Source organism: Anabas testudineus, chromosome 1 (assembly GCF_900324465.2).
Source record: "Anabas testudineus chromosome 1, fAnaTes1.2, whole genome shotgun sequence".
NCBI classification, from domain to species: Eukaryota; Metazoa; Chordata; class Actinopteri; order Anabantiformes; family Anabantidae; genus Anabas; species Anabas testudineus.
Window position 1 is genome coordinate 12,339,090 of NC_046610.1, and position 25,806 is coordinate 12,364,895.

At 42.2% G+C, this 25,806-nt stretch overlaps 1 protein-coding gene across 2 annotated transcripts; it reads left to right on the forward strand.

Moving 5' to 3' along the window:
* Positions 1 to 305: 305 nt before the first annotated feature.
* doc2d (double C2-like domains, delta) lies at positions 306 to 25,379 on the forward strand. Of its 2 annotated transcripts, none has more exons than XM_026359167.1 (11): positions 306 to 2,601; positions 2,788 to 3,193; positions 3,676 to 3,755; positions 4,343 to 4,417; positions 7,895 to 8,004; positions 13,137 to 13,263; positions 13,504 to 13,560; positions 14,248 to 14,372; positions 21,160 to 21,241; positions 21,500 to 21,596; positions 24,898 to 25,379. In XM_026359167.1, exons 2-11 carry the CDS (start codon positions 2,806 to 2,808, stop codon positions 25,035 to 25,037), a joined length of 1,281 nt encoding a protein of 426 aa, XP_026214952.1. In that variant the 5' UTR covers positions 306 to 2,601; positions 2,788 to 2,805; the 3' UTR covers positions 25,038 to 25,379. The 2 variants fall into 2 exon arrangements, with proteins under 2 accessions (XP_026214952.1, XP_026214953.1); XM_026359168.1 differs by having other exon boundaries at positions 306 to 542.
* The last annotated feature ends 427 nt before the right edge of the window (positions 25,380 to 25,806 follow it).

A 25,806-nucleotide genomic window follows, 5' to 3' on the forward strand; every position in this document is an offset into this window, starting at 1 on the left:
TTCAGTGTTTTCACACCAGTTTCTCCTCTGTATCTACTGTATACATATCTGCCTCTCTGTGTGTTTGTTTTGTTGGTGTCGCTCTGTGTTTGTCTCTTCGCCTGTATTTGTCTCTTCATCTGTCACTCTGTCTTGTTCTGCTTCTCAGCCTCTCTCTCTCTCTCTCTCGCTCTCTCTCTCTCTGTCTCTCTTTCGCAGACACCCTCATCCACCACCAAAACACACACATGCTCACACCCCCTTTTGCCGGGTTTCCTTAAATCTCCCTACTGCTGAGAAAGTGAGTGACAGCACTATATGCACAGTCTGCAAACGACTGACGGGGATTTTAAGCAGATACGTCACAACTCAAGGAGGGAGGGACGGAGTAGAGGAGAGGAGGAGAGCAAACGATGAACACAGACAGGGAGAGAAAGGGAGAGAGAGAGAGAGTACAGAGGAACATATTGACTCAAAGCTGGTCTGCATGCTCAGTGTGTGAGAGACGGAGGAAATGAGAGCAGGCAAGATGGAGCGCTGGCACAGATGAAGACTGTCCCTGGGTATGAATTTGTGGACGGCTATATTTGTGCATGTGTTGATGTGTGTGACAGAGTGTGTGTACATGTGAGCTTCCAGGTATGTGCCTCTGTGTGTCAGAGGGCTGAGAGTTAATGAGTTTGTAGGCAACATGCTGTAAGTGATCATTCATATGTAGGTACCCGGGCAGTGAATTTGGGTGTTGTTACATAAGAACATTGTGAGTGACTGCATGACTCTAGGTAGTGAAAATTTGAACAGGCAGTTTGGGGTCTTCATCTGTTTATGGGGTCTTGCACGTGTGGCTGTGGGAGATTGAGCCTGCATAACTTCATGTGGTGAGGAAGGAAATGCAAGTTTTCCAACTGAGTTAAGACTTGTTCTGTTTGGATGGAGCTTGTACACTGGCTAAATTCATGTTGAAAGAAAACTAAAGGCCCATGTCAGTATGTATACGAAAAATTAATAAGGTAAGTTATAGCAAGACAGCCTTAGTGTTATCAGTGCTAATGAGGAACCGCATTGGTACCTATTTTCATCTACGGCTGCTTTACATGTAACTGTGATGTTTTCAATTTGTTTCTGACTCCTCGATTTAAAGACAGAGTCTTTAAATGTGTGGACATATCATTTTAACACATCATGGGGAAAAAAAGGAACGCAGCATCACTAGTTACTTTTCCAAATTGACAGTATAGCAATCAGATCATGTTTCTATAGAGTGCAGAGAGCCAAACGTTAGCTAGGGCATCAGTTTGTTAATCAGTAGAAAGCTGTCATGATCTATTATTTAGAAGTCTTCTCTTATTTTTTGACTGTTAGTCAAACAAAACAAGCTATTTGAAGACATCACACTGAGCTCTGGGAACCTGTGTCGGGGCATTTTTCCGCTATTTTCTAACATTTTATGCAATTACAAATGAACCATTTCATTATAAAAAGATTAACCACATCCAGAAAATAATACTCACTTACAGCCCTAGAGTTAGCATTCAGAGCAGCACAAAATCCATCACTTCAGCTCCAAATAGGCTGCTGTAATTATGTGCATACATATAACAGATGCATCAGTCAAAAAACAGCAAAACAATTTGTTCTGAGGCAAATAAGTAGTCTTTTAAAAGCACGACAGCATTTACTAAACACAGAAATCTGCACAGACAAAAAAAAAACAGAAGGACCAAGATGATACAAACCAGCAGCGGCATGATTGGCACATGCAATATATGTAGGCATGACAAGTGATTTGCATCCTCAAATGACCCGACTTTGTAGCAGTGTTTGTAGTGAAGTTCCTCATTTTATGAAGTGGAGCTGTTCTTTTTGGCAGTTTCCGATGGAGCCTCATTAAAATGACCTGTGACTGAATTTTAACAGTTTTATCTGGGCCAGTAAACAAGGAGCACATTTTCACATCTCAGTTTGACAATCAGACCAGCTCTTGAAATAATAAAGACCCAGCAGCAGCAGCAGCAGCAGCAGCAGTGTGGCAGCATGGAGGAGAAAACATTTCTTCAGTCTCTCTTAATCGCTGTGAGGTAAAAAACAATAAAAGAGGAAATGATGACATTTGGCTTAACAAGGTGGGAGTTTGTTAACTGTCATCATGCGTCGTTTACTGACAAATATGCACAGGTCTGAGAAAGACTTCCAATAGTATTATGTAAATGTTGCTCAGGGGTCTTACAAATGAGAGCGAGCGGAGTGAAAGAGGAAGATAAGGGAAGGATTAGAGTGAAGTGCAGATACACAAGTGACATCACTTGTTCATACTTTACAGCACTACATTTGAATATTAATTCGCCGCACAGACTTGGTGTGCTCACACATTGTGTGAGTCACACTTGAAGTGCCAAAGGTTCTGGCAAATTCTATTTCGGCTTTTCAGGAGTCAGGATTGCATCAGCGGATGAAAACAAACGTATCTTCGTGGTTGTTTTTTCTTTTGTTGTTGTTGTTGTTGTTGTTGCTGTTTTGTTTTTCAGGATGTTTCAGATGTTTTGCGGATTTCAAAATAGAGCCACTGTTGACTGGCCTTGAAGAGAATTGACTCCCGCTGCTGCTGCTGTGCGAACTCAGAAGGTTGGAAGATAGAAACTCAGAGGAGGCGGAGGATGTGACTGTGTTGTTTTGTTTTTCTCGTCTACTTTTGAGACTCTCGTTTCCTCCCTTCTGCTGAGATCCTTGTTTATTCTCTTTGTTTTTCTCGCCTCGTTCATTTCTTTCTCTCTCTACCTTCTTTCTCGCCCCTGCATTTTCACCTCACAGTTCCTTCCAACAGTCCATATGAGCGTCTCCAGAGCCCCGCCGCCCCCCTCCACCTCCCACCTGGCCATCCCCCCTTCCTCCACCTCCACCCCTTCCTCATCCGCCTCCTCCCCCTTGGCAACGCCCAACTCCACCGCTCTGCCCCCTCCGTCGCCGGTCAAGATCTCTATGCAGGAGCACTTTGCCATCAATGTGTGCCCGGGCCCCATCCTCCCCATCCCACAGATCTCAGACTTCTTCCCACGTTTCCACGACTACCCCTGCACACCACCACCTCCACGGGAGAAGAAGATCCTGAAAGAGGAGACTTTCAATGGGGAGACGGGTGGAGGATACAAGGACGGGGAGAGGAGGGGGGACAACGATGGAGACAGGGAGGAGGTGTTTGACTCCGATGATGATGACAGTGAGTTCTGTGTGGGGTGAACAATGTTGTGGAGCTTGTGTGTGTCTATTCATGTGAAAATGAGTAAGTAATACAGCAGAGAAAACAACACGGGCAGTCAGTGAAACTTTAAAGTGGCGAGTCATCGTTTTTTTTTTTTGTTTTGTTTTGTTTTGTTTTTTTTTTCCTTTTACTCAAAATTAGTTTCTGCCTTTTGCTTACAGAGTAATTGTGGAGTCAAGCATTTTTCCCGAAGTGTTTGTCACTCCCACTTTGTGTGACGCGGTGGCTCCGATGATTTATTAGACTCAGGCTGCAAGTTTGTGCTCTTTCCCAAACAGTAATCAAACAGGACAGATCAATTCATATTAGGCAGCGTCATGTTTGTAAGAGGCCATCTGCTACAAATATGACTCAGAGCCTGTGAGTGAGTGTGTGTGGATGTGAGTGAGTGTGTCTGTTCTTTTACTGGCAGTAATTGCCTTGGTTTGGGTTGTTTTCAGCCTACCTGGGAACGCTGGAGTTCAGCCTGCTCTTTGATCAGGAGAACAACTGTCTTCATTGTACTATTCACAAGGCAAAGGTACACACAATTTCAATATCTTCCTCATATAAACAGACCCCCAGCTGTCTGTGTGTGTGTAAAGGTTGTTGCATAATCCTCCTTGAAGGCCCAATGAAAACAATCCTCCTGCAATGTTTTCTACATTTGCACAAGACGTCAAATTTCGCGCATCTCAACTTTTTTTTTTGAAGCGACTCGTTCATCACACACCCTCTGCAACTTTTCCGTTCGAGACAAAATCATTGCGTTTGCGCTGCAAAATGTTGGATGCTGCTGGTCCATTGCCGTGGCAGACATGTTGTGGTGTGGCCATCGTGCAAGGACACGAGTCTAGCGTTACATATCGTGCATTGTCACATGACGTTAATTATGTAAATCTGGCTGTACGGTTGCCTTGAGGACAACACAAAGGAGTCAAAGAATGTAGAAAACTGTGCCTTGGAAAGAAACGCCCAGAAGCAATTTAGAGATGTAACTACAGTAGAGGAGGTCTGTCATGTCCACTGTCTGTTTCTGACCCTGTCAGTTATGTGAAGTGTTTGAGGGCATGATGACGTCACTTTTGACACAACAGTATGTGTGTGTTTGTCTGTTTGTGTCCACAGGGACTGAAAGCCATGGACTCCAATGGGCTGGCAGATCCATACGTCAAGCTTCATCTTCTCCCCGGGGCTAGCAAGGTCACTACTCAAACTTTACCTCAGTGGCATTAAACGTAACATGTTTCCACACTGGGCTGACCCACACGCTGACTCTCATGGCTCACGAAGTCACACATCAAACAGGAAGTGGTGGCAAAAGAAGAAGACCTATTGAAAAGAGTGACAGGCATTATTTAACTATACCAACAAGAACAATTATTTATTTTTCGTTAACAGTAGACTTCCTTGTCAAATCTTGTTTATCAGACACCATGAAAAGGTCAAAACTCTCTCGGAAAAAACAAAACATGGCAGCAGGCTAAATTAGTGTGGCGTTTCAGGCTGCTTAGGGGAGCATTTCTGTTGGTTACTGTTTAATGTGGCTTGTCCAATGCTTTGCTTTATCAAGCACAAACATGTTCTGCTCTGCTGCTCTGCTCTTGTCTTGTTTTCAGCTCAAGCAGCAGCAAAGATAAGGCTCGCCACAACAGCAACCCCCAGCTCCAGCAGAATGCAACCTGTTGTCAGCCATTTTGGCTCAAGGTTGACACGGAATGAGGTTATGATAACCGCGGGAAGCATGCTGAGCAAAGATAGGTTGAATGAGGCTACTGTCTGAGGTCTAAGGTGCTAACAATGACAACGTCTGGGGGATTTCTGTCCTCCAGCCTTCCTTTGTCTGTTGTCTCTCCCATTGCTATCGCTCTCCTTTCCCCACTTTCCACCCCTATCTCTGTCTCTATCTCACTATCTGGCTGTGACCCTCTTTGACCTTGAAATACCAACAGTGTGCGGAAGGAAGGGAGAAAACTGAGAGGGAGGAAAAGGAGGGAGGGAGTTGAGGAAGGGAGGGAGCAAGAGACAGATGAGGGGAGGACAGCAGCAGGTGGTTGTCATGGAAACAGGGAGGATTGTTACACGGCTCACGTCAACAGGCGCGTGTTGATGGGGGGAGAGGTGGTGGTGGTGGTGGTGGGCTGTGTGTGCAGAGAAAGTGTCAATGAGTAGGTAAGTACCCATGAACCACAGTTTGTTAAATACCCTGCAGGCGGGGCCCACGTCACTGGGAAAGTAGGCACGTGCACATGTTGGACATGATGGGTGATGGACAAACACTCACACGTCGTCTCATGTCTACATTCATGCTCTGCATGTGTGCGCTAAATTGCATAATCCAGAACACAAAAGGGTTCAGATTCAGCAAAGAATTGAGTTGTCAAAACATTCAGAGGAGAGGCACGCCTCTGCTCTCCTCTCCCCTTTTTCACTTCCAGATCCTCCAGCACATGCTCCTTAACCAGGATAGAGTCGGGCATGCTGTCTTGTGATGTCAACACATGCAGCACATGACCTTGCACATATGCAGACACACGATAAGACTTTAGTCACAGTCACACGAGATGCTCGTTTCGCTTCTCGCTCCTTCATCGCTGTCTCTTTCTTTCTCGCACAAACATGCACAGATGCTGTAGTTGGTGCCTCCGTGATGTCCGTTGGTATTTTCATCTGTCTATTCCTAATGGAGATGCATGGAATAGTCACCCATAGACGATCTGTGTTCCCTTACAGCTCTGGTGAAGTTGGGATTGAAAGAGAAGGAGTGTGAAATAAGTAGAAAGATCCATGCGGACAGACGGGGAAAAAGGAGCTCAAGTGTGATGGACAGATGGAAGACATGGAGATAAAACGAAGAAAACTGTAGAGCGAAAATCAAGGCAGCGAGTGATGGAGGGCAGAAAGAGGGGACTGGTGTTTTAAATGAGAGTACGTTTAAGACACTGAATATGTTCAATTATGAATGACGATTGTGGAATTTGTAGCTGCTCTGCTGAGTTGTGCTAGTTGTGCCAGCACGCATAAAGCCGTGCCACACGGCTGCAAGTCATGACTGCCTGTGCACCTCTGCTCGGGCACATGAATGAATCAAACAAATGACACGAATCAAAAACACTTGTTCTCTTCGTGGAGTGAGCTCTGGAGCGTTGTAGATAAGCTGGAAGTTTTCAGCAGAAAATGGAAAATTAAAAATGGGACAGTGGAGAAAAAGGGAGGAAAGAGGGGGAGAGGCAGCACAGACAGAACAATGAGATGTGGGGACAAAAACTAACCAAGAGAAAGAAGCTGAAGGGAGGGGGGGGGGTTCAGCATCTGGCCCTGAGGCACTGTAGCAAGAGGCAGACTGTGGCAGGGAGGATAGGGAGAAGGGAAGACACAGATATGAAGTTCAGACTTGAGCAGCAGCACAGAAGAGTAAAGGCTGAGCACTTTCTCTACCGGCCAGCAAGAACTCATTTTTATCCAGTACCAGTATTATTGTTGGCGAAATCAGCATAGAGGGCTTCTGTCCCTGTGTCTGATTATTGTCACTGATGCATGAATATGAACGGTATGCAGGATTTAATGTACTGAACTGAACGGTGGTAATAATTATACTTGCTTTGCATATCGCTGTGTAGTTTAAATAATGAGACCATTTCATGTTCTACTTACTGTCAGCCGTTTGTGAACCTCAGCCTCAGCATGGTGCGTTCGTTGGAGACTATTTTCAGTGGTGGATTGATACACATTTTGTGCTCTAGTAAGTACTTGTTCTACTACTCTAGGACAGTGTATAATTGTTATGATTGGTTTCAAAAATAAACTACGTGCCAATGTTCATTATCAGGAAGGATCATGTCAGCCAGTGCAGTTTGTGGACAACAATAGAGATCGGCACAAACAATAATCTTCAGTTTATCACGTCACTGTCGGCTGTGATAATAGTTAAGAATAATTAAAAATAATACAGTTTCCATGTGTTGATTATTGGTTTTTCAATGTCAAATCTGCAAGTAACTTAAATAGAGCTATTAAATAAATGGACTATGGTTAAATGACAACGAAAATTGACTTCGGTAAAGAACAATACCTTAAAACTCTTGTGTTCCTCCAATTGAGAGTCATTAAAAATGCATTTTATTTGGGGGGGTAAGCTTCATATTTATTAAAATAAATACAAAAATATCTGAAATAAGAACAAGATGAATACATTCTGGGAACAACTGTGAGGAATGAGGCAGCAATCACCGGTAAACTTTATTTATGGGTGCTGAAGTTATCGGGTGCTCTCTCTCTCTCTCTTTCCTAGCCTTCATTTTCCACGCTGACTGTGTTATGACATTTAATTGTGCTATGTTGTGTTTGAGGCACAGCGCTTGTTTTAGAGGTCTGACTGGTGCTAATGCACTGTCTTATCATGTTGGGAAGGAGACAGACGGACAGGTGAGGGGAGGGAAGCCTCGTGTCCTCTCGCTCTCCTCTACAAAGTAGGCAGCAGATGTCTGCGATTTCCTGAGGGACAGAGATAAATGATGCCTCCCCACTCTTTTTGTCTTTCTGCTCGTTTCCTCATATTCTGTAGTGACACTTATTTCGCTTCCTTTTCATGATCTTTTTACTCCCTTGCTCTGATCTGATGAGTTTGCTCCCCAACTCTTTTAAACGTTCCCTGATTTCACCTTTCATCTTCTACCTCAGGCAAACAAGCTCCGCACAAAAACCCTGAAGAATACACTGAACCCAGTGTGGAATGAAACGCTGGTGTATCATGGCATCACAGCAGCCGACATGACCACCAAAACGCTCAGGTAGGTGCCCAGCTCTGTATTTCACTCAGACAGCCACTGGCTCTGCTCCCCAGCCAGCCAAATGCCCAGTTTGTTATGCAGAGGATGGAGATCCATGCTTCTAATCCAAACTGCCAGCAGCCATCTATGCTTCCCAACGGGATTTTCCAGGTGACTCATTATTACATCTGGACAACACTACCAAACTGTTCCACTTGCCATTACTGCGGTAACTTCTCAGGTGTGTGCTGTGCAGTTGGTGTCCGCCCCCCCCTCCTTCCCACAGCGCACTCCACATGGAGTGATTGAGGTCAAGCGTAGCCATCTTGGCCCAAAAACTCTGATTCACTCATGTTATCCTGCGTGTGTACGTTGATTCAGAGACAGAGTTTTTGTGCGTGTTTTGTTTGTGAACGTGTGCGCTGCATTCAATCAGTGTCAGTTTGCTCAGTGGATTCATAATAGGGCTGGATGGCATTGTTTATCCTGAGGAAACATGAGCACAAATGTACGCAGACGTATGCATGTACACACACATACACATCTACCCTGTACGCACAAATACAGGCAGTCAGGTGTGTGCTTATCCTCTTGTGTATATGTCAAGGGCAATCACTGGCAGGAAAGAACACACATGGCCCCTCATCTGTACGTAGGGGAAATACACCCATACGCAAATGACGTGTCCTTGAGCTAAAACAAACGCACAGGTTCAGAAATAACACATTAAAATATATTAAATTACCCACAAGCGCACACCAACATCCACACACACACAAACAGCAGCTTTAGGAGAGACCTTACAAACTAGAGGAAACCCGTCTGACCTTCATTCAAGGACAGAGTCCACAGTCACAAACCAGCAGGGGGGCTCTGGCGAGCCAAAAGGATGAAGAAGAGGAGGAGACGTGTGACCAGTGTCAAGCAAGAGGTGGCTGCCAAGATCAACAAAGAGAGCAGGAGGAAAAGCGTGAATGATGTCAAGTGACAGACGGGGGGGGTTTGCAAGAGGAAACTAGGGAGGCCAAAATTGAGAAAAATGATATAATCGAGGGATGGAGCGAATCCAAGGGTCACTTGACAGAGAGAGACTCGCTCAGAGAGAGTAGTGAAATGGATCTAGTGATGAATGAGGAAATTCACTTAGCTAAGAAAAAGGGGCGAGCGATGGGGAGGAGTTTACTCGACGGGGAGCCAAAAAAAACGAAAGAATGAGGACAGTGAGAAATATGTGAGGCAGCATACGAGCGGGAGTGAACGAAATGCTGTCTGATAGCAGGGAGGAGACGGGGGGGGGGGGTGAGCGAGCAACAGACGCAAAATTAGAGAGCAAGAAAATCTGCTCAAACTCTCTGTGGATGTGTTCAGGCGCTGGCGCGATACCTCAGCCTACGAACAGACTTTGTTGTCATTGCTCCACAGTAAAAAAAAAAAAAACTGAGCAGTCAGAGCATTTAAACACAGGGAGGGATCCCCCAGGGAAATGTTTACTCACTGGGTTGCGCTCTGCTGCATCCCCACTCCACTGGTCCCAGCAGGGTTCAGAGTTGGGGGCACTGTACTCTCTGATCCCTGCACTCTGTTTGAAACGGGAGGACTGTGCCCAAACTCAGCCACATACAGCCAAACCGTGAAAAAGTGTTGTCAAGTGAGAAGAAGGAGTATTTCTGAGCAGCGTTTTAATTCCAATATGCTAAAGTTAAAGGAGGGTTTTTACTGTGTGGCGCTTTAGAGACCAAGACGCTAAAAGCAAGAGTGCAGCCACCAAACCTTTGAGTCATTAAAAATTTCTTTGGTGTCAAGCCCATTCTACTGCACTGCTCTTTGTACTCGAAGACGAATGTAAAAAAGAGTAATGGGGGGCTCAAAGTGAAGAGAGAACACAGGCTTTGTGCATTTATTTATTTATTTGGCCATTCATTCGCTCATTTGCAGTTCGGTGATTACATAAAGCCATTATGCTGAGGAAAAATGCACTTACACAGGAAAGGGGACGGCTAAATAGAAGCTGGGCTTTTCCAAGTTTTCAACAGCGTTCATTTTTTAATATTCTGCATTCAACAATCTCCTCAATATGCAGACTTCATCTTTGTGGGCCACTAGAGGTCCAGTCTGTTATTAAGAATGAACCAGCTGAGTAAACTAATAACTCATGTCCTCAATCCAGACTTCACGGTTGGCCTCACACCGGCTAATCCTTTAATTGGTGCAAGACTGCCGGAGGTGCTCATGTCTTGAGTTAAAGTCAACTGAAGTGGAAGCCACTGCTAAAGTCTCCATTTTCACAAGTTATTTACTTATTTATTGAGCTTTAAAATTGCTGTTGCACATTTAAAAGAAACTTCTCATGGATTACATATTAAAGTCTGCTTACTTCAGGTGGAATACGCAGACTTAAACTTCTGAACTGTTGCTAATTTTTAGAAAACACCAGAAACACACACACACACACACACTCAAAAACAGCACTGGGAACAAGTAGATTTGTCTCTTTTGAAGTGTGAATATGAGACAGATTGAATTCCCCTGAAGATTGATTACTTGCTGCAAAGCCAACGTGATTTGGAGATTAGGAACACATTTCAGCGTCTGCAGTCTGCTTCTACCTTTGGGCACATTTCAAATCATTTACAATGTGTCAGTGATCATGTAGTGCCTCTCCGTGCTTGCCCTCTCTTAATGACAGCCACTTTATGTGCGAACTGTACATTAATGCATACCTTCGGGAGAATCTCGTCTTTAAAACTCATCATGGCTTCTAAATTGATTATGAGGATGTTGGAGAAGAGATGGAGCATGTAGAGGTGGAGTGAGTGTGTGTGTGTGTGTGTGTGTGTGTGTGTGTGTGTGGGTTTGTAATAGACTCACATCGTCCTCAGCTGTGGAAATACTGGAACAAATCTCTGACTTGATTTAGTATTGAATCAATGTTGAGGTTGAAATCATACTATGTGCAGGTGCTAGTATGTCAATCTGCAGTATCAGTTGGTCAGATCACCTCTTTGGTCCAGATGAAAAGCTCTCTGTGGCAGACAGCCTTGAACTTCTGTGCACACTTTCATGATCCTGATGGATTGTACTGACTTCAGTGAGCCTTAGATTTTTCCCCTAACACCACGACTAGGTTCATATTTTAAATGTTTTCCTCCTGACATTTTCCTCAACATCAGCTATATTTTGTGTTTTTTGTATTTTGCGTTAATTAGCAAATGTTTGCACTCAGACTGCGACATTTACCTCAAAGTACATTTGAGCCTAAGCACAGCATCACAGCATCAAAATCTTGTAATATAAATAATTTGTTAATTAATGTTAAGCAGAAAGCTTCTTTAATTTTCTCAAAAAATCGTATTGAGGTTAGAGCTGCATTTCTGATCCCGTTATAAACACACGCTGTTGGAATGTTTTTGCTAAATGTATGTACAGCTTGATTTTAAGAAGCTATGTAATTAATCTTATCAGCATTAAAATCTTATTTTCAATATTTTATCTGGTGTATACCATAGATTGTATCATTCTTGTTGACTTGAACAGTTTCAATTTTGGGAACATGAAGTGGAAAAGCTGTAATTTAAATTTGGAATCACACAAATCCCTGTAACATAGGATTAAAAGCAAATAAATCCACGGCGGGTTGAATTAGTTAATAAGTGCGTGCACTATCGATGTGTGACACGCATACAAACACATACATCCTGAATTGGGCACCACAGGTTGAACAGGTTCCACAAGCACCTGTTTGGTTTTTACAGGAACCCGAAAGCAGGAGAACTGTGGGAAAGGGCGCAGGGACAGGGACGGAACATTTGTGCAAATAAAAGCCAAAAGTCTTGGCAGAGCTGGCGTCACATTTCAGCACAACCTTTGTACCGTCGCAGACACCCTGCACGTATGACAGAGCAAAGGCTCATAAATCATCTGTCAGCGGTAGTCGTGAGTCAGAGTTATTTTGAAGCTTCTGCTAGAGATATTCATCAGTTATGACTAAAGGCTGGAACCAGCATGTCAAATGTCCAAACGTCAGGAGGACAGGAAGCGAACAGGAAGAGAGGGGGAAGGTGTGTGTGTGTGTGTGTGTGTGTGTGTGTGCCGTTACTGCACTGAAACCCGACTTTACAATCAGACTCAACAGCAATCAGCAGTTTACATGAACTAATCATGGATGGGGATGTCATGGCAATAATCTATTCTGAGCCAGAATGACTGTACGATTTACATTTTCACTAGAAGAAAGTCAAAGAATCCAGTGCACAGGGATCAATTCACTCTGCTTCCAAAAGTATTGGATTTTTTTTACAGTGGTGCCAACAGTTTCAAAATGTTTTAATTTGCCAGTGCCAGCATTAAAAGGATTTGTTTGACTGCACTAATTGGACTGACCAAGTCCAAGACTGGTAAATCAACACAAGTCATGTTTATTCTTGCTTCACAAAGCCTGAGTTATAGTTAGTTTCAGTGTTTTCAGATTAATTAACTTCCACATTAATGCAGGCTACATAGACTGTCTGTCAGATAGTCGACTGCCAACCTTCGTTAATACAAATATCACTGGAAATTAATTAATTGTAACTGTGTTTCTGCGGTAACAGATGGATTTGCATACTGTAAATAACACTGTGACATAATGCTGATTATCACAGTATGTATTCAAACCCAATCTTTTTTCATTCAATTTCTACAAATGACTTGATAGAAGTTTCCTAATTTTGTCTGCCTGTGCACAGCATGAGCTCAGCATGTCCTTTCAGCTCAGGGAAATGCGGACGGAAAAGCGAATACCTGTCCCGAACTGTTTTCTCATCAATGTTTCAATTACAACAAATTAGTGTCTGATGGAGTAGGAGCCGGGCCGCACAAGAAGAAGTCACTGAAAATCCTCTGAAAAACGTCTTTCACTTCATCTTCAATCATGCAGCTTCTCAACATTCATGAGTCTGCTCATGAGAAAGCACAGACGCTCATCTTGTGTTGCAGGTGGAGGAGCTGATTGATTATTCAGATGCACTTTGGATATATTTGGCGCAGTCTTCACTTTCTTCACGATAATGATCAGAGCAGGGTTGTACTGTAACTTTTCACTGACTCACCTGCTTCTCCTCTGTTTCCCCGTGCATGTGTGTGTGTGTGTGTGTTTCTTTGTTATGTGTGTGAAGGCTGTGTGTATGTGACATGGACAGACTCGGGCGAAATGAATTCATCGGAGAGGTGAGAGTGGCTCTGAAAAAACTAAAAGAGGGCGAGAGCAAACGTTACAATATGGGCCTGGAGAGAATTGCACAGGTGAGTGTGTGTGTCTGTGTGTGTGTGTGTGTGTGTGTGTGTGTGTGTGGACTGTTCACATGAATGCCAAATGGGTTTCTGTGGACATATATATCAAGCTGTGTCCCATTTCCAATGCGCAGGTTGGCCTGGGGTCTATCAGGCGTCAATTTCAAATGCTGCATCATATTGTGTATTAGATGATCACCAGGAGGCTCTGTAGGCTATAACCATGATGTCTTTCTCTCTGTCTCATTTCAGAATAAAGAAACTAACAATCAGTTGGTGGAGCAGGGAGCACTCGTGGCAGAGGAAGAGGTAATACCAGGATCAGCTTTATCATCGTGAATCTTTTTATTACCATTTTCATTCAAAATACGTCTCACTGCAATTTCCTTTTCCTCTTCTATATCTAATAGATGTTTTTTTATCTTAATTCTGATCTACCCTCTATTTCCATCACTGCAAAAGAGAGAAAACAGTTTAGTTAGCGGCTTGTAATCGGTATGCGTCTTTGAGGCATGAACTTTAATAGACCAGTGTGAAGGAAAAATATTTCATGTGGACACGGTGTGGCAACAAATTGTAAATCACACCGCTGCTGCTAGTTCAGTGGTTTTATCCTCCGGTGATCTCCATCACATTTCTCCTGATGATTTTACAGACAGAGGGTAATTGATTTTGGTCTCTGATTGGACTCGGTTTATGATATTAAGAGAAGAAAAGAGCAGAGTCATTTTGCCAGACTCAAATAAGGACTTTCAATTACAAGCTGTAATTTGAATACCGGTCTTGTCCATACAAGCACAGTAGCATGTGAAAATGTTGAATGTTAACATATCATAGCTATATAATGTAAAGACCACCATCTAGTGAGCTTTATATTTTTGTTTCTCTGAGTGAAAAGAGATTTGAATGTATGAAGTATGTTGACCCCCACTGAGTGCGCTCCCTGAAGTTGAAAACAGGCGCGCTGTCTGACACTGTTGTTTTCCGTGTCCCTAGCGTGGCCGCATCCTGGTGTCACTCTGCTATAACACGGAGAAGGGCTGCCTGCTGGTCGGTATCATACGCTGCGCCCATCTGGCTGCCATGGACTCTAATGGCTATTCTGACCCTTTTGTCAAAATGTAAGTCGCATCAGATATTCATGAATAAATGGGTTATTCTACAAATTATGGTCATATGGAGCTTTTCTACATTAGCAATTCACATTCTGTGGCAATGAATGCAACACATGAAATTCACCACTGTTATTATTATTTTTTGTTTGTGTTTTGTTTCATGGCTCTAATTTCAGCAAAAACAAAAGGATTGTTTACTGTATCTTCAGACATGCTGCCAGAATCTATATTGTAACATTAACTTCAGGGTGAATCACAAGGTGATATCATGTTACCACATTAACTTTAATTTTGTTTAGTTTAGATTGCACTAGTCCCATTTTGCATGCATTGTGCTTTCCAGCTCCAAAGGAGTTAAGCACAAAGTATCCTTGAGGCATAAAGGATTTAACTGAAATATAGTTGAGCTGACTGTCTTCTTAGATTTATGCACGTTGACCAATAATCCCACACCCACAGCTCTTCTAATAATCTTTATAGACATGTCCACTCACCCTTGTTCAACAGTATGCTAAAAGTTGCTTGTGGTTTTCTGGCGAGTGTGGAATCAAAGGATAACTTCAGAAGGTCAGTGGCAATTCAATTTGGCAAAGAGTCAGCAAAATGTTTTTGCCAAGATATAATTCATGCACAGTTCCACTGGATATTACAACAATGTTTTTGAATCATTCTCACCCCAAAACAAAATGATTATTATTTTATTCTTAATGATATTTGAGAAGCTCGTTCATTTCCTGCATTGTAACGCATCAAGCTCACACTTGTTACTATCTATCTACATACAGACTCTTTTGAGCGTGATCCGTTTTGTCAGGTGAGGTTTGGAAGTTAGAGGGCTCTGGGATGCCAGTGTGTAATACTTGTTCTAGTTCACACATGCTTTGCCTTTTGGCCTTTTAGCTAGACAGGCTTGAGGGAGCATAACCGCATTCCCTCTTCTAATGGCTTGGGAAACTCACATACATGGAGCCTAACTGCATTAGGGACAAGCATATTATCAAAACAACATAGACAAAATTTGAATCACCTTTCTGAGTGAGAATAGGATGCTGAGACACAAGGAAAGTGTTTGATTGGCCAGATGCATGTATGGCCAGTCATTGCCATCCAAGAGATTCAATCCACAGTGGTAGTGACACCACAAGTCAATACCAACTCCTTTTGCTGATACACTTGGTCTGTTTGATACATTTCTCAGCTAATGCAGGTGTCTCCATAGTCTTAAAACACGGAAAGGAAAGGTGTTTGACACTGTAGACCCGAGCCAGCCTGTCTGTAAAACATGGGTGGTGACAGCTAAAACCCACTCAGCTCAATCTCTGATGTGCCGGCTGCACTGAAATATCAATGGTACAAGGAGTGAGGGCTCCCACACAGGAAAACCAATCCTGTAACCAAGACCGGTGTCGAGGCACAAACAGCAGAATGAAATAGCCTCAAAATGAAATGTTAAAAGCTCTAAAACAGCTTAGTTTGTTCTGTTTTTACACTGTGATGCAAAACTGACTGAAATCCAACAATTACACATTTCCAAATTTAATTTTGGTTCCTATTAACTGTTCGACCAAGATGATGTTTCCCCCGAGGATGCCGAAACAGAGAGGGATTATCCTGCATATCCTCCAGGCTGTGCTAGAATATGTTCCTGGACCGGCACTGGCATCATTCAGAGACTTTTGCTTTGCTGGTTTCTTTTATTGCACAAACCTAGTTACACTCTTTCTTGTACTGTATGTATGGACAGAAGTTAAAGCGTCCTCTTAACTGGACACACAGGTGGTGGCTTCTCCGTGAGCCTCAGCTCCCTACAGATACCCATAAAACCCTCCTCCGTGTGCATTTCTATGGAGGTTCACACGTATTTCTGCAGAGCTGTAAGCCTCATATACATCTGGATGTAGTATTTTTATAAAATGAAATCAAACTGGCAGGGAGAGCGGATTCCCACAGTGTTTTGTTGATGAGGAGTTTGGACTGAGTGAATGAAGCAGCTAGAATCACCAGACTGAAACATCATTTCATTATCAGAAATATTAAACAGAACTTTCACTGCTCTCTCCATATTATTGGGATTTTTTGAAGGTCTTCTAAAACCACTGCAGCGAGAGATAAGAGAAACAAAAAGCAGAAACCACATAAACCTTTCTGCCCCTCAAACACACAACTATATTTTTGCTCTTTCTTTCGAGTTATTGATTCATTGTTAAACCAGACAACACAAGAAAAATGTGCTCCTTCTTCTCTCTGTCCTCTTTTTCTTTCTACACTTCCACACTGTTGAATTGTATTCGCTTTTGTTGCGTCTCTCTCCCCTTGTCATCCTCACACCAGCTGTTTTTATTTGTGCAGACGCTCTTTAGGTTTACACACAGATTTATTTAAGCTGCTTCTCTGATTCTTACTTTTTGGCACTTCAACTTTTTGTCTGTCTGCCAAAGTTACCTTTTGTTCTCTTCAGCGCTTTCGTATCCGGCACAAAGAGGCTTGTTTGTTTATTTCAGTACAGAAGATGGTCTGCAGAGTATTCTTCCTGTTGTGGTTTCCTGCAAAGAGCTAACATAATGAATGCTCTGAAGTTTTAGTAAAGTTAACGTTAAACCATAAAATGGGTTATTAAAACAATATGTATTGCTAGTATAGGTGAATTATATTTCTGGAGCACACTGATGAATTAAGGCACCATGGGAATTCATTTGCACGGACAGCTTTCTGGCTTACTTCTCTGTAAGAACACCAGCAGCGCTTTTGTCTGTAACTAAAGATGATCTTGATGCCAGTCACTCTTTATTCATGCTGTGTGTGTGTGTGTGTGTATGTGCATTTGTCCAGAAGGCTTTTTTTCTGCTAGGTCTTTTCTCTCTGTGACTCTCAATAAGCTTTTCCGAGCCGTTCAAGTGACAAGAGGTCAGAATTATCTCAGAAACCAATTTGTCTTTCATTTGCGAGGACACATTAAGACTAAATTAGTTTACATGCCTTCAGAAGTGCCTATATTTCTCTCTCTCTTCTCTTTGCACTTTACCTAAATTATGTAAAAAAAAAAAAAAAAAGAAATTGTTCTGTCAGGAAAAAGACGTGTGAAGGCAGAAAAAAAGTGCGAAACATGTCAGATATTTCTTGCTGACCAAGCACACTGCCATGCTTTACATTTTGCTCTCTCTCTCTCTCGATTTCCCTCTGAACATTCGTGTGAAGTGAAATGACTCCTCGCTGCAGCAAGCATATATTTAGCTCCTCTTTTCCAATTGTCACTTATTTTCTCTATCACTTTTTTTTTCATCTCTGTGTTGTAACTTCTTTGGCTCGGCTCCTGTTTTTAACACCAGCTGTCACTTCTCAGTGTTTTTTTTTTTTTTTTTTCTCATTCACACTGTGCTCTCATTCTTCGGCTTGTCTCCTTCTGACCTGTGCTGCTCTCAGACAAACCAAATGATCACAACCTGACCCATTAGAGAGTTTGTCAGTTCGTCGTGTGACAACGCGATGTGGCTCTTTTCACTTACTGTTGGGGTGTTTGGGGAAACAAACAGAAGACATCATGTGCTGCTGAGCGCATAGGATGTAATGGTCTGAGTGTTACAGCAGTTTCAGGTTCATGTTTAAGCATGTCCTTACTTCACACTTCATTTGATATAATTTACACATGTACTGAACAAAAAACTAATGGCTTGACATTTCACTTATTTGCCCTTTTTTTTGCTGAGAGTTAAACATGCAGCTCAATGCCGCTATCTTGACTGTATGTATGGTAAATATGAAGCTACAGTAGCAAGTGTGGTTACTGTAGCGTAAAAACTGACAATATGTGGAAAACTGTTTCCCTGGCTCTTTCTAAAGGTAGCAAAATCTATCTTCCTGTATTGATTTTCTCATATACCTCTCAGCAAGAAGGTGAACAAGCACATTTCCTCAAATACAGAGCTGTCCAATCGTAAAACTAAAGCCTCACCAACAGAAATCCACTTAAAGATATTGTCATGCTTTCAAATCTAACACATTTCTGACACTCGTATACATGGAAGAGTTGCTATAATCATTCCCAGTGTCCGCAGTGACAGTGTAAGTGAACTCATTTCAGTGGGCATGTAATGTTTCCACAATCCCTTTACTGTGCTTTTTAAAGTTTCAGGGATTGTAGCACAAAGAACTAACATTATACCAAAATGTGTTATCCCCATTATTTAAAGTGTACTCAAGCTAGGAAGAGAGTGACAGTGATATACAGCTACTGTAACAAGGTATGGTAATGTAAAGACAGCACAGAGCTGCAAGGGACAACAACAAGGTCATTTACATAATTAAAGCTGACCACTACATGTCATCCTTGACATGAGTTGTCCTCGCTTGCTCATATTGGCCCACATGAAAAAAAAAAAACACTATTGCAGTTATTAGAGAAAAACTGCTGTCAGTTCTTGTGAACCTTATCAGTCAGTGGAGGCTGGTGACACAGAGCTGAAATAGTAAAAGGGTGCAGCACAGAAATGTACTGTATGGTTAGTTAGTTTACTGTATTCTGCACTGAACAACCTACTTTTAAAGGGAACAGCAGGATAATCCATCCTATCTCCGCGGACCAGCCTCCCACATTATGAATTATTCTTCACATAGAATTTTCTATGGTAATTTGAGCATAGTTTGGTTGCTGCCGTACAAAATATATTTTTATTTATGCTATCAATATTAAGAATGTGGCTGTCAAACAGCGTTTTGTTATATTGGAAATTGGAATTCCCCCGTCAGAGCTGCCTCAGAGCCGTATGTAAAATGGGATTTGGCACAGCTCAGAATGAGATGTCCCACAGGCTCTCACTTTGTCCTCTCACACGCTGCTGGTCAAATAGAGGCTTTGTTTGGCCGCTTCTCTCTGTTGGTTTCTTCTTTTCTTCCAGTTTACCTTTTCTTTTCGTGTGAAGGCAGGCGGATGACCGCATAATCCCCAGCTATTTTGAGGGATAAATGCAGATAAATGGTTATGGAGAAAATTACCTTTTGAAATGCAGTAAACGTCATTTGGTTTGGAAACAGTTAAACTGAAACATGTCATCTGAGTTTTAGTTGGTGCAAAGTTAGATTGTTTATTCTCAACTTTTTATAGAGCTTTTTGTCCAGCAGCATTTATCAAGCCAAGCATGAGGATGTTAGAGACAGTTGGCACACTACCCACATCTGATTTGCAAAAGTGCACCAAAAGTTTGAAGCTTCCTCCAAATAAATGTGGTGCCAATCAGCCAATTTCCACTCAGCATTTTACCAAGCTCTGCACATTATCTGCACTCTGCAGAATATTTTAATGTCCTTCACCTCATTGTTTTGGTTTTAAGACATGCAAAACGTTGGTTCTGCGTTGCTGCTCTCATCTCCATTTTCAGACACAGCAGGCAGCCATTTCTTTCAGAAAGAAAGAAAACAGAAACAACAAACTATACACAACTAAACAAAAATGCAGCACTAGTAGCTGAAGAACCAGATATTTCCCTTAGGGTATGATGGAGAGCAAAACATAGAGACTGAGTGCTGGCCTTCCATTTGTCAGGTGTCCAGAAACACAACTCTAGGTGAATGATAATGTTGTTTCACGTCTGCTAGATGTGTAAATAGGCAACACTGTATTGCTAACATGTTCAACATAACAAGTGTGTAATGCATCAATGTAGTGTTTAAAGATTGGTGACAACATAAATCACTTTGTGGGTTTAACTAACAGGAGGAGAATGACAATACAATGTATAAGGAGCAGTGCTTCTTTTTGGACTTGTGTGACCACAAGCAGCCCAAAAACTAAAATCATCAGTCATACTTATACTACTTATAATATTTTAACATAATTAGGAAAGAAACATTTTTCTTTTCCTGCCATTGGTCAGATTAGATTCCCTCTTATTATTTGTCTATAACAAGAGGAAAACAAAAGTCATATCTCGCTGTCCCTGCCTTTGTTCCCAACCCTGATAATCTCAACTTTAGCAGATGAAGCAAAATCGTCTTTGTGCCACCACCTTGTTTTCTATCAATTCCTCTTCCTTCTCCTTCTCCGGTTCCTCCTCCACCTTCGTCTCTACATCCTTCACTTGCTCTGATTCCGAATCTGCAGCGACAGCCCCGAGCCCATCTCATGCATCAGCTGTCAGGCCAGGATTCGTCACTGGCAGTGGGGAGGCTGGAAGAGTGAGATATCTCACCACCCGAACATCTTGACTTGGAATTTATGCTGATGATGACTCCCATTGCCCTCTAGCGATCCTTCTGTTGCCTCTTTGCTGAAGCAAATACTCCTCCAACATCAGACTGATTATGATCTTGCTGTGGTCTACTGTCTCTCCCTCCCTCTCTCTCTCTCATTTTCTGTTTCATATCTCACTGTCCCTGCCTTTGTTCCCAACCCTTCTGTGTCACAATTATCTCAACAGAAGATTTCGCTAACTTTCTCTTTCCCTTTGCTTCTGCCATTCAGCAATGTCACAACGGAGCAAAATGATTATTAGTCCTGTAATAATACTATTCTGATCCTTCAAACGCATGCATTTGAGGATCTCTGCACATGTTGTTTTCCCTCAGCCTACCAGCACTCCTAAAGTTTACCCATTAGCACATGTCCCATCTGATGAAGCCTTAGAAAATAGTTTTCTTCTGTTTCAATTATTTATGAGAAAATAAGCTACCTGGCTGGAATCAATCTTTACAGGAAAGCAAATGGTGTATTTGCCAACCCATTTCTTTAAGTTCAAGCCAAATTGTCAAAGATTCTGATGATTCTATACTTTTAATCTTAATTTTAATCTTAATTTCTCAGCATCTTGCAGCCAGATATGGGGAAAAAGTCAAAGTGCAAGACTTCAGTGAAGAAAAAGACTCTCAACCCTGAATTCAATGAGGTAAAGCTTGTTCTAGAAATAACTGCAATACACCTGACGGCTTTTTAAACTCCAAATGACTTCAGCTTGTGTGCAGCATAGCAATTAGCCGTAACCTTTTTAAAATGATCTCAAATTCAAAATCTCCTTGAATGTGCTCTCAGCATCTATCTGAATGTTTCCACTAACAATGTGCTAAATTGCAGATTCACTTCCTTTCATCTCGAGCATTCATGAATCATTAATTTAAATATGTTCTTGTGTGTGCCACCTGCACAGGAGTTTTCATATGAAGTGTCCCTGGACCAGCTGGCAAAGAAAACCCTGGAGATCTCCGTGTGGGACTATGACTTGGGAATGAGCAACGACTTCATAGGTAGGCTAAGAAAAACTGTGATGTGCAGGGGAGGAACGCAGTAGCAGCAGCAGCAGCAGCAGCAGAAAGTAGATGACTATACAAGAGTCTTTGAATGAAAGTGACGCAATTGCAGAAAACATTAAAACCAGGCCGAGCGTGGGTGGGGAGAGGAGTAATAAAAAAAAATCCAAAGAGATGAGGAGTAACTATGAGGCTTGAGGAGAACGGTTGAGAGAGCAAAGGAAAGATTGTGTAAAAAGGAAATGGAGAGGCATTAGAAATCGAAGAGGGAGATATTTTCCCCGTTCCTCGTTGACTTGGCACATCAGATTGCTGCTGATTCGTCAAACTGCTAAACAGCTTTAGCTTGGCCTGATGTGTATATCATGGCAATGGAGCACATGGGAGTTGTGGGGAGACACAGTGAGAATGGATTACCTCCCTAGGAGCTTGAAGGCCTTCAGATCAAAGCATTTTACTCTGTTGTGTGTGTGTGTGTGTGTGTGTGTGTGTGTGTGTGTGTGTGTGTGTGTGTGTGTGTGTGTGTGTGTGTGTGTGTGAGGCGGTGGGTGGTTAATTTGGCATGAGACACTCTGTGTTTAGATAAGGCCAGTGAGTTATTACCTCTGCTGGGAGAAAAGGCCATCTGTCTAACGTACAGCTCCAGATAACAGCCATTCCCTTGACCATTATCATTACAGGTTTAGCTATAGCACCCTGCCAGTTATGTTAATTGGGGCTGGGAGAAAAATGACACAGAGACAGAGAAGAATGGAGAGAACAAGTTGATAAAGAGGCTGAGAGAACACAGTCCCACTGCACTAGTATATATATATATATATATGGAGAGAGAGAGAGAGAGAGAGAGAGAGAGCAATAACATGCGGGCTAATAGGCTTAGCAGAAGACATAGAGGATGTCAAATGGTAAAAGGTGAGATTCTCGGCAATACATGGAGCAGAAAACTGAACAATGATGAGAAAGAAAATGTGAGGACAAAAGGACACAAGCGGATGATTTGAGGGAGGAATCGATATACAAAGGGAGAGATTTCAACTTCAACACCAGCCAGATCTAAACCTGATTTGGAGTTGGAATTGTTTGTGTTGTGAAATACAAAACAGGAAGAACTATAAAACCCTGCACACACCATGTTTTTTGGCAAAATTCAAGTCACAAGCAGAGATGGGAAACTCTGATACAGAGATCTACATGAGCACCAATATTGACTTTAATAAACAGATGCAGTTTTAGCCATGATGGGACTGATCATGATGATGATGGGTCTGTTTTTTTCCATAAACAAGCCAAAACGTGGCATCGTATGACCACAGAACATGTTTCCACTGTCTTTTAGTCCATCTGACAGGAGCTTGGGCCTCACATTTCCTTGCGTAGCAGAGTTTCAGGTTATATTTCTGAATGCAGGGGTAGACTGTGCTAAGTAAACAGTACTCCTGAGCCTGTGTGACTATATTTACACCGTAGCATATTCTAGCACCATTGTTTCTCATGCAATACTACCTGAGGGCTTGAAGATCACATATAGTTCTCCAGATCTCTCATTGCTTTGGATTTCTTCATCTCAGATATCGTAAATCCATTTTTATTCTTACCTAACACTATCATTGAGGTAATCATCGTGTTTCCAGTGCGACTGCTATCATTTGCGTTTACCAGAAATATCATTTTATGTTCCATTCGTGTTCATTCATTGTTTAAGCTGCACATGCGTAGTTCTTCAATGAATTATGTATTCTGTTACTGGTTTGTTATATCGATTTTGTGTTGCTGGTAGCAAAGATGTAGTTATATGCTATTTCTTATTAGTTATAAAAAATGTCAGACGGAGACGACGAAAGGAGGGGGGAGAGTATTCTTCAGATGCTGTTTGATGATCCCACAGGAACGTTGTTTGAAGCACATTGATGCCTCCAGGGCTACATTTCTCCTAGATACTTGGTTCAACATGGGTACTTTGGGATGGTATATCTGCTCAATGATTTGAGGCAGATATCCAGCAGAGGAGGATTTTGTGTTGTATGCAGACACACAACAGGATCAAAACCTGTGTGAGCGTTGCCATGCCCGAGTGTCAGCCTCAGCCTCGTCTATACGATGTCTTGCCACATCGGTTCCTCATTCTTCTTCTGTTCCCCAATGCATGTCAGGGTGGCTGACTGTTCGTTTGTCACGAGCAATCCGCAGGCTCAGGGAACACGCCATCGATCTCCGCTCAGAGGCGGTGGGAGTGTTGTGGGCACTGGGTGGAGGTGACAAAGTGTTGTGCGTGATTATCCTATTGAGACCCAACAGGTTTAGACCTGCTCTCTCAGTTGTCTGTCTGTGTGAGAGATGAAAGAAAAGGAGAATAGAGGCTATGAAAGACTTAAAGGCTGCTTCTCTCCTCCCAACAGCAGCATCTCAGGCAGCGTTCGGCGTTGAGCTCAGATCAGTCGCAGATTAACAATCGAGCCTTGTTTGCCCACGGCTGTCATTTTCCAAGGCGCTATTCAAGCAGCATTGCCACAGTACCATGTTTAAAACTTCATGCGCCATTAACTGTGAAATCACAGCCATCGGAATGGCTTCGTAATAACCTCGTTATGACGGCTGCCTGCCTGTCTGCCTCACCTCTCCACCAACACCTCCATCATCTCTACTCACTTTCATCTGACTCACTCATATTTGCACCATGTTTAGTGGCCACACCTGTGTGTTTATTTCTTTTTTGTTTGAGAAATTAATAAATAATAATAATAATAATTTGTTTACATGCTTGTTTGCTTCCATGCCTGTTACAGCATGTCACATAATAATCGTGCTTATTTGCATTAATGTTAATGTTTATTCTCAATTACAATTACAAGTTCAATTACATTGTTCAATTGCACATTGCTGCAACAGCATTAATTTAATTTAATGTCTTCCATAATAATATGTTGTCTATGCACATTTAAGAGCAGCTTCGTCCTGCCTTTTTGCATTCACATATGTCATTAGATTATTTGGACATGTGCTCCACAACATGCTGAAGGCAAACAATTAGTATAATCTGGAGCTGAATATTTTCAACAAGGAAGCAACTAGCTGCAAATCTGGCTGAGATTGACTCAAACAAAGTGCAAAGTGATTGCGTAGAGACACAAATAAACAGCATTCACCCCAGCGATAGCTCCCACTAAGGCTCGAATAAATGTTCAAAAGAGCTAAAGTTCAGACAACACACCTAGTACCAGCAGGCCCGACCTTCCTGCCACTGCCGTTTTCCTCCTTAAGCACAACTGGTGATCACATCTCTCTCTCTCTCTTGTTTTAGGTGGAGTGGAGCTGGGCATTAATGCAAGTGGTCAGAGACTCAGACACTGGTTCGAGTGTCTCAAAAACAAAGGGAAGAAAGTGGAGTACTGGCATACGCTCACACAGCAAGGAGCCCCGAGCAGTGACAAGCCGGACTAGATTACCCAAGACATTCATGCATATATACACATGAAAACACACTAACCCCCGCACACAAATACAGACACACATACACACACTTCTTCACTGAGCAATGGTCAAAAACAGAGAGTTCTGCAGTAATAAGACGAAAGGATAAAACATGCAATAATAATGTTGAAATGTTGGAAATGAAACCTGTTCTACAGTATAATGCCAATAATTACAGCACCGAGTATTATTATATGATATTCATACTAATATTAGTGATGGTAATAAAGTGTAATCTGAACACGTTATTTTTAAAGGTTGAACCAAATTGTGACTATGTCCTCATTAAAGTGTTGACGTAACCAAACAATACTCAACAAAATTGTGCTTACTTACCTAGCTGTATTGTGAAAGTCACTCATATTCTGTATTTGTACCTAATTTGACAATACTATACTCAAAATTCATTCAGTGAAAAGGGGGTCAGAACAATGTGCACCCTAGTGACTCATAATGTGGTAGATAGTTACAAGAGCGGATATTATAACAAATATTATAAAAGGGTAACTAGAAAAGAAGTTTCTATTTTAGTGGTTGTTGATCTGATGCAACACAACACAGCGCATTATAAAGCACAAATCGATCCGTTTGGTGGACTTGTACCTTTACCATTTCAGTGTTCTTGTTCTAGCGTCTTTTCGTTGTCTTTCAGTGACAGTGGCTTTCTATACACCTTCATATCAGACATTAATGGTGTCAGCATGTGTGTGTGCGTGTGTGTGTGTGTGCGTGTGTGTGT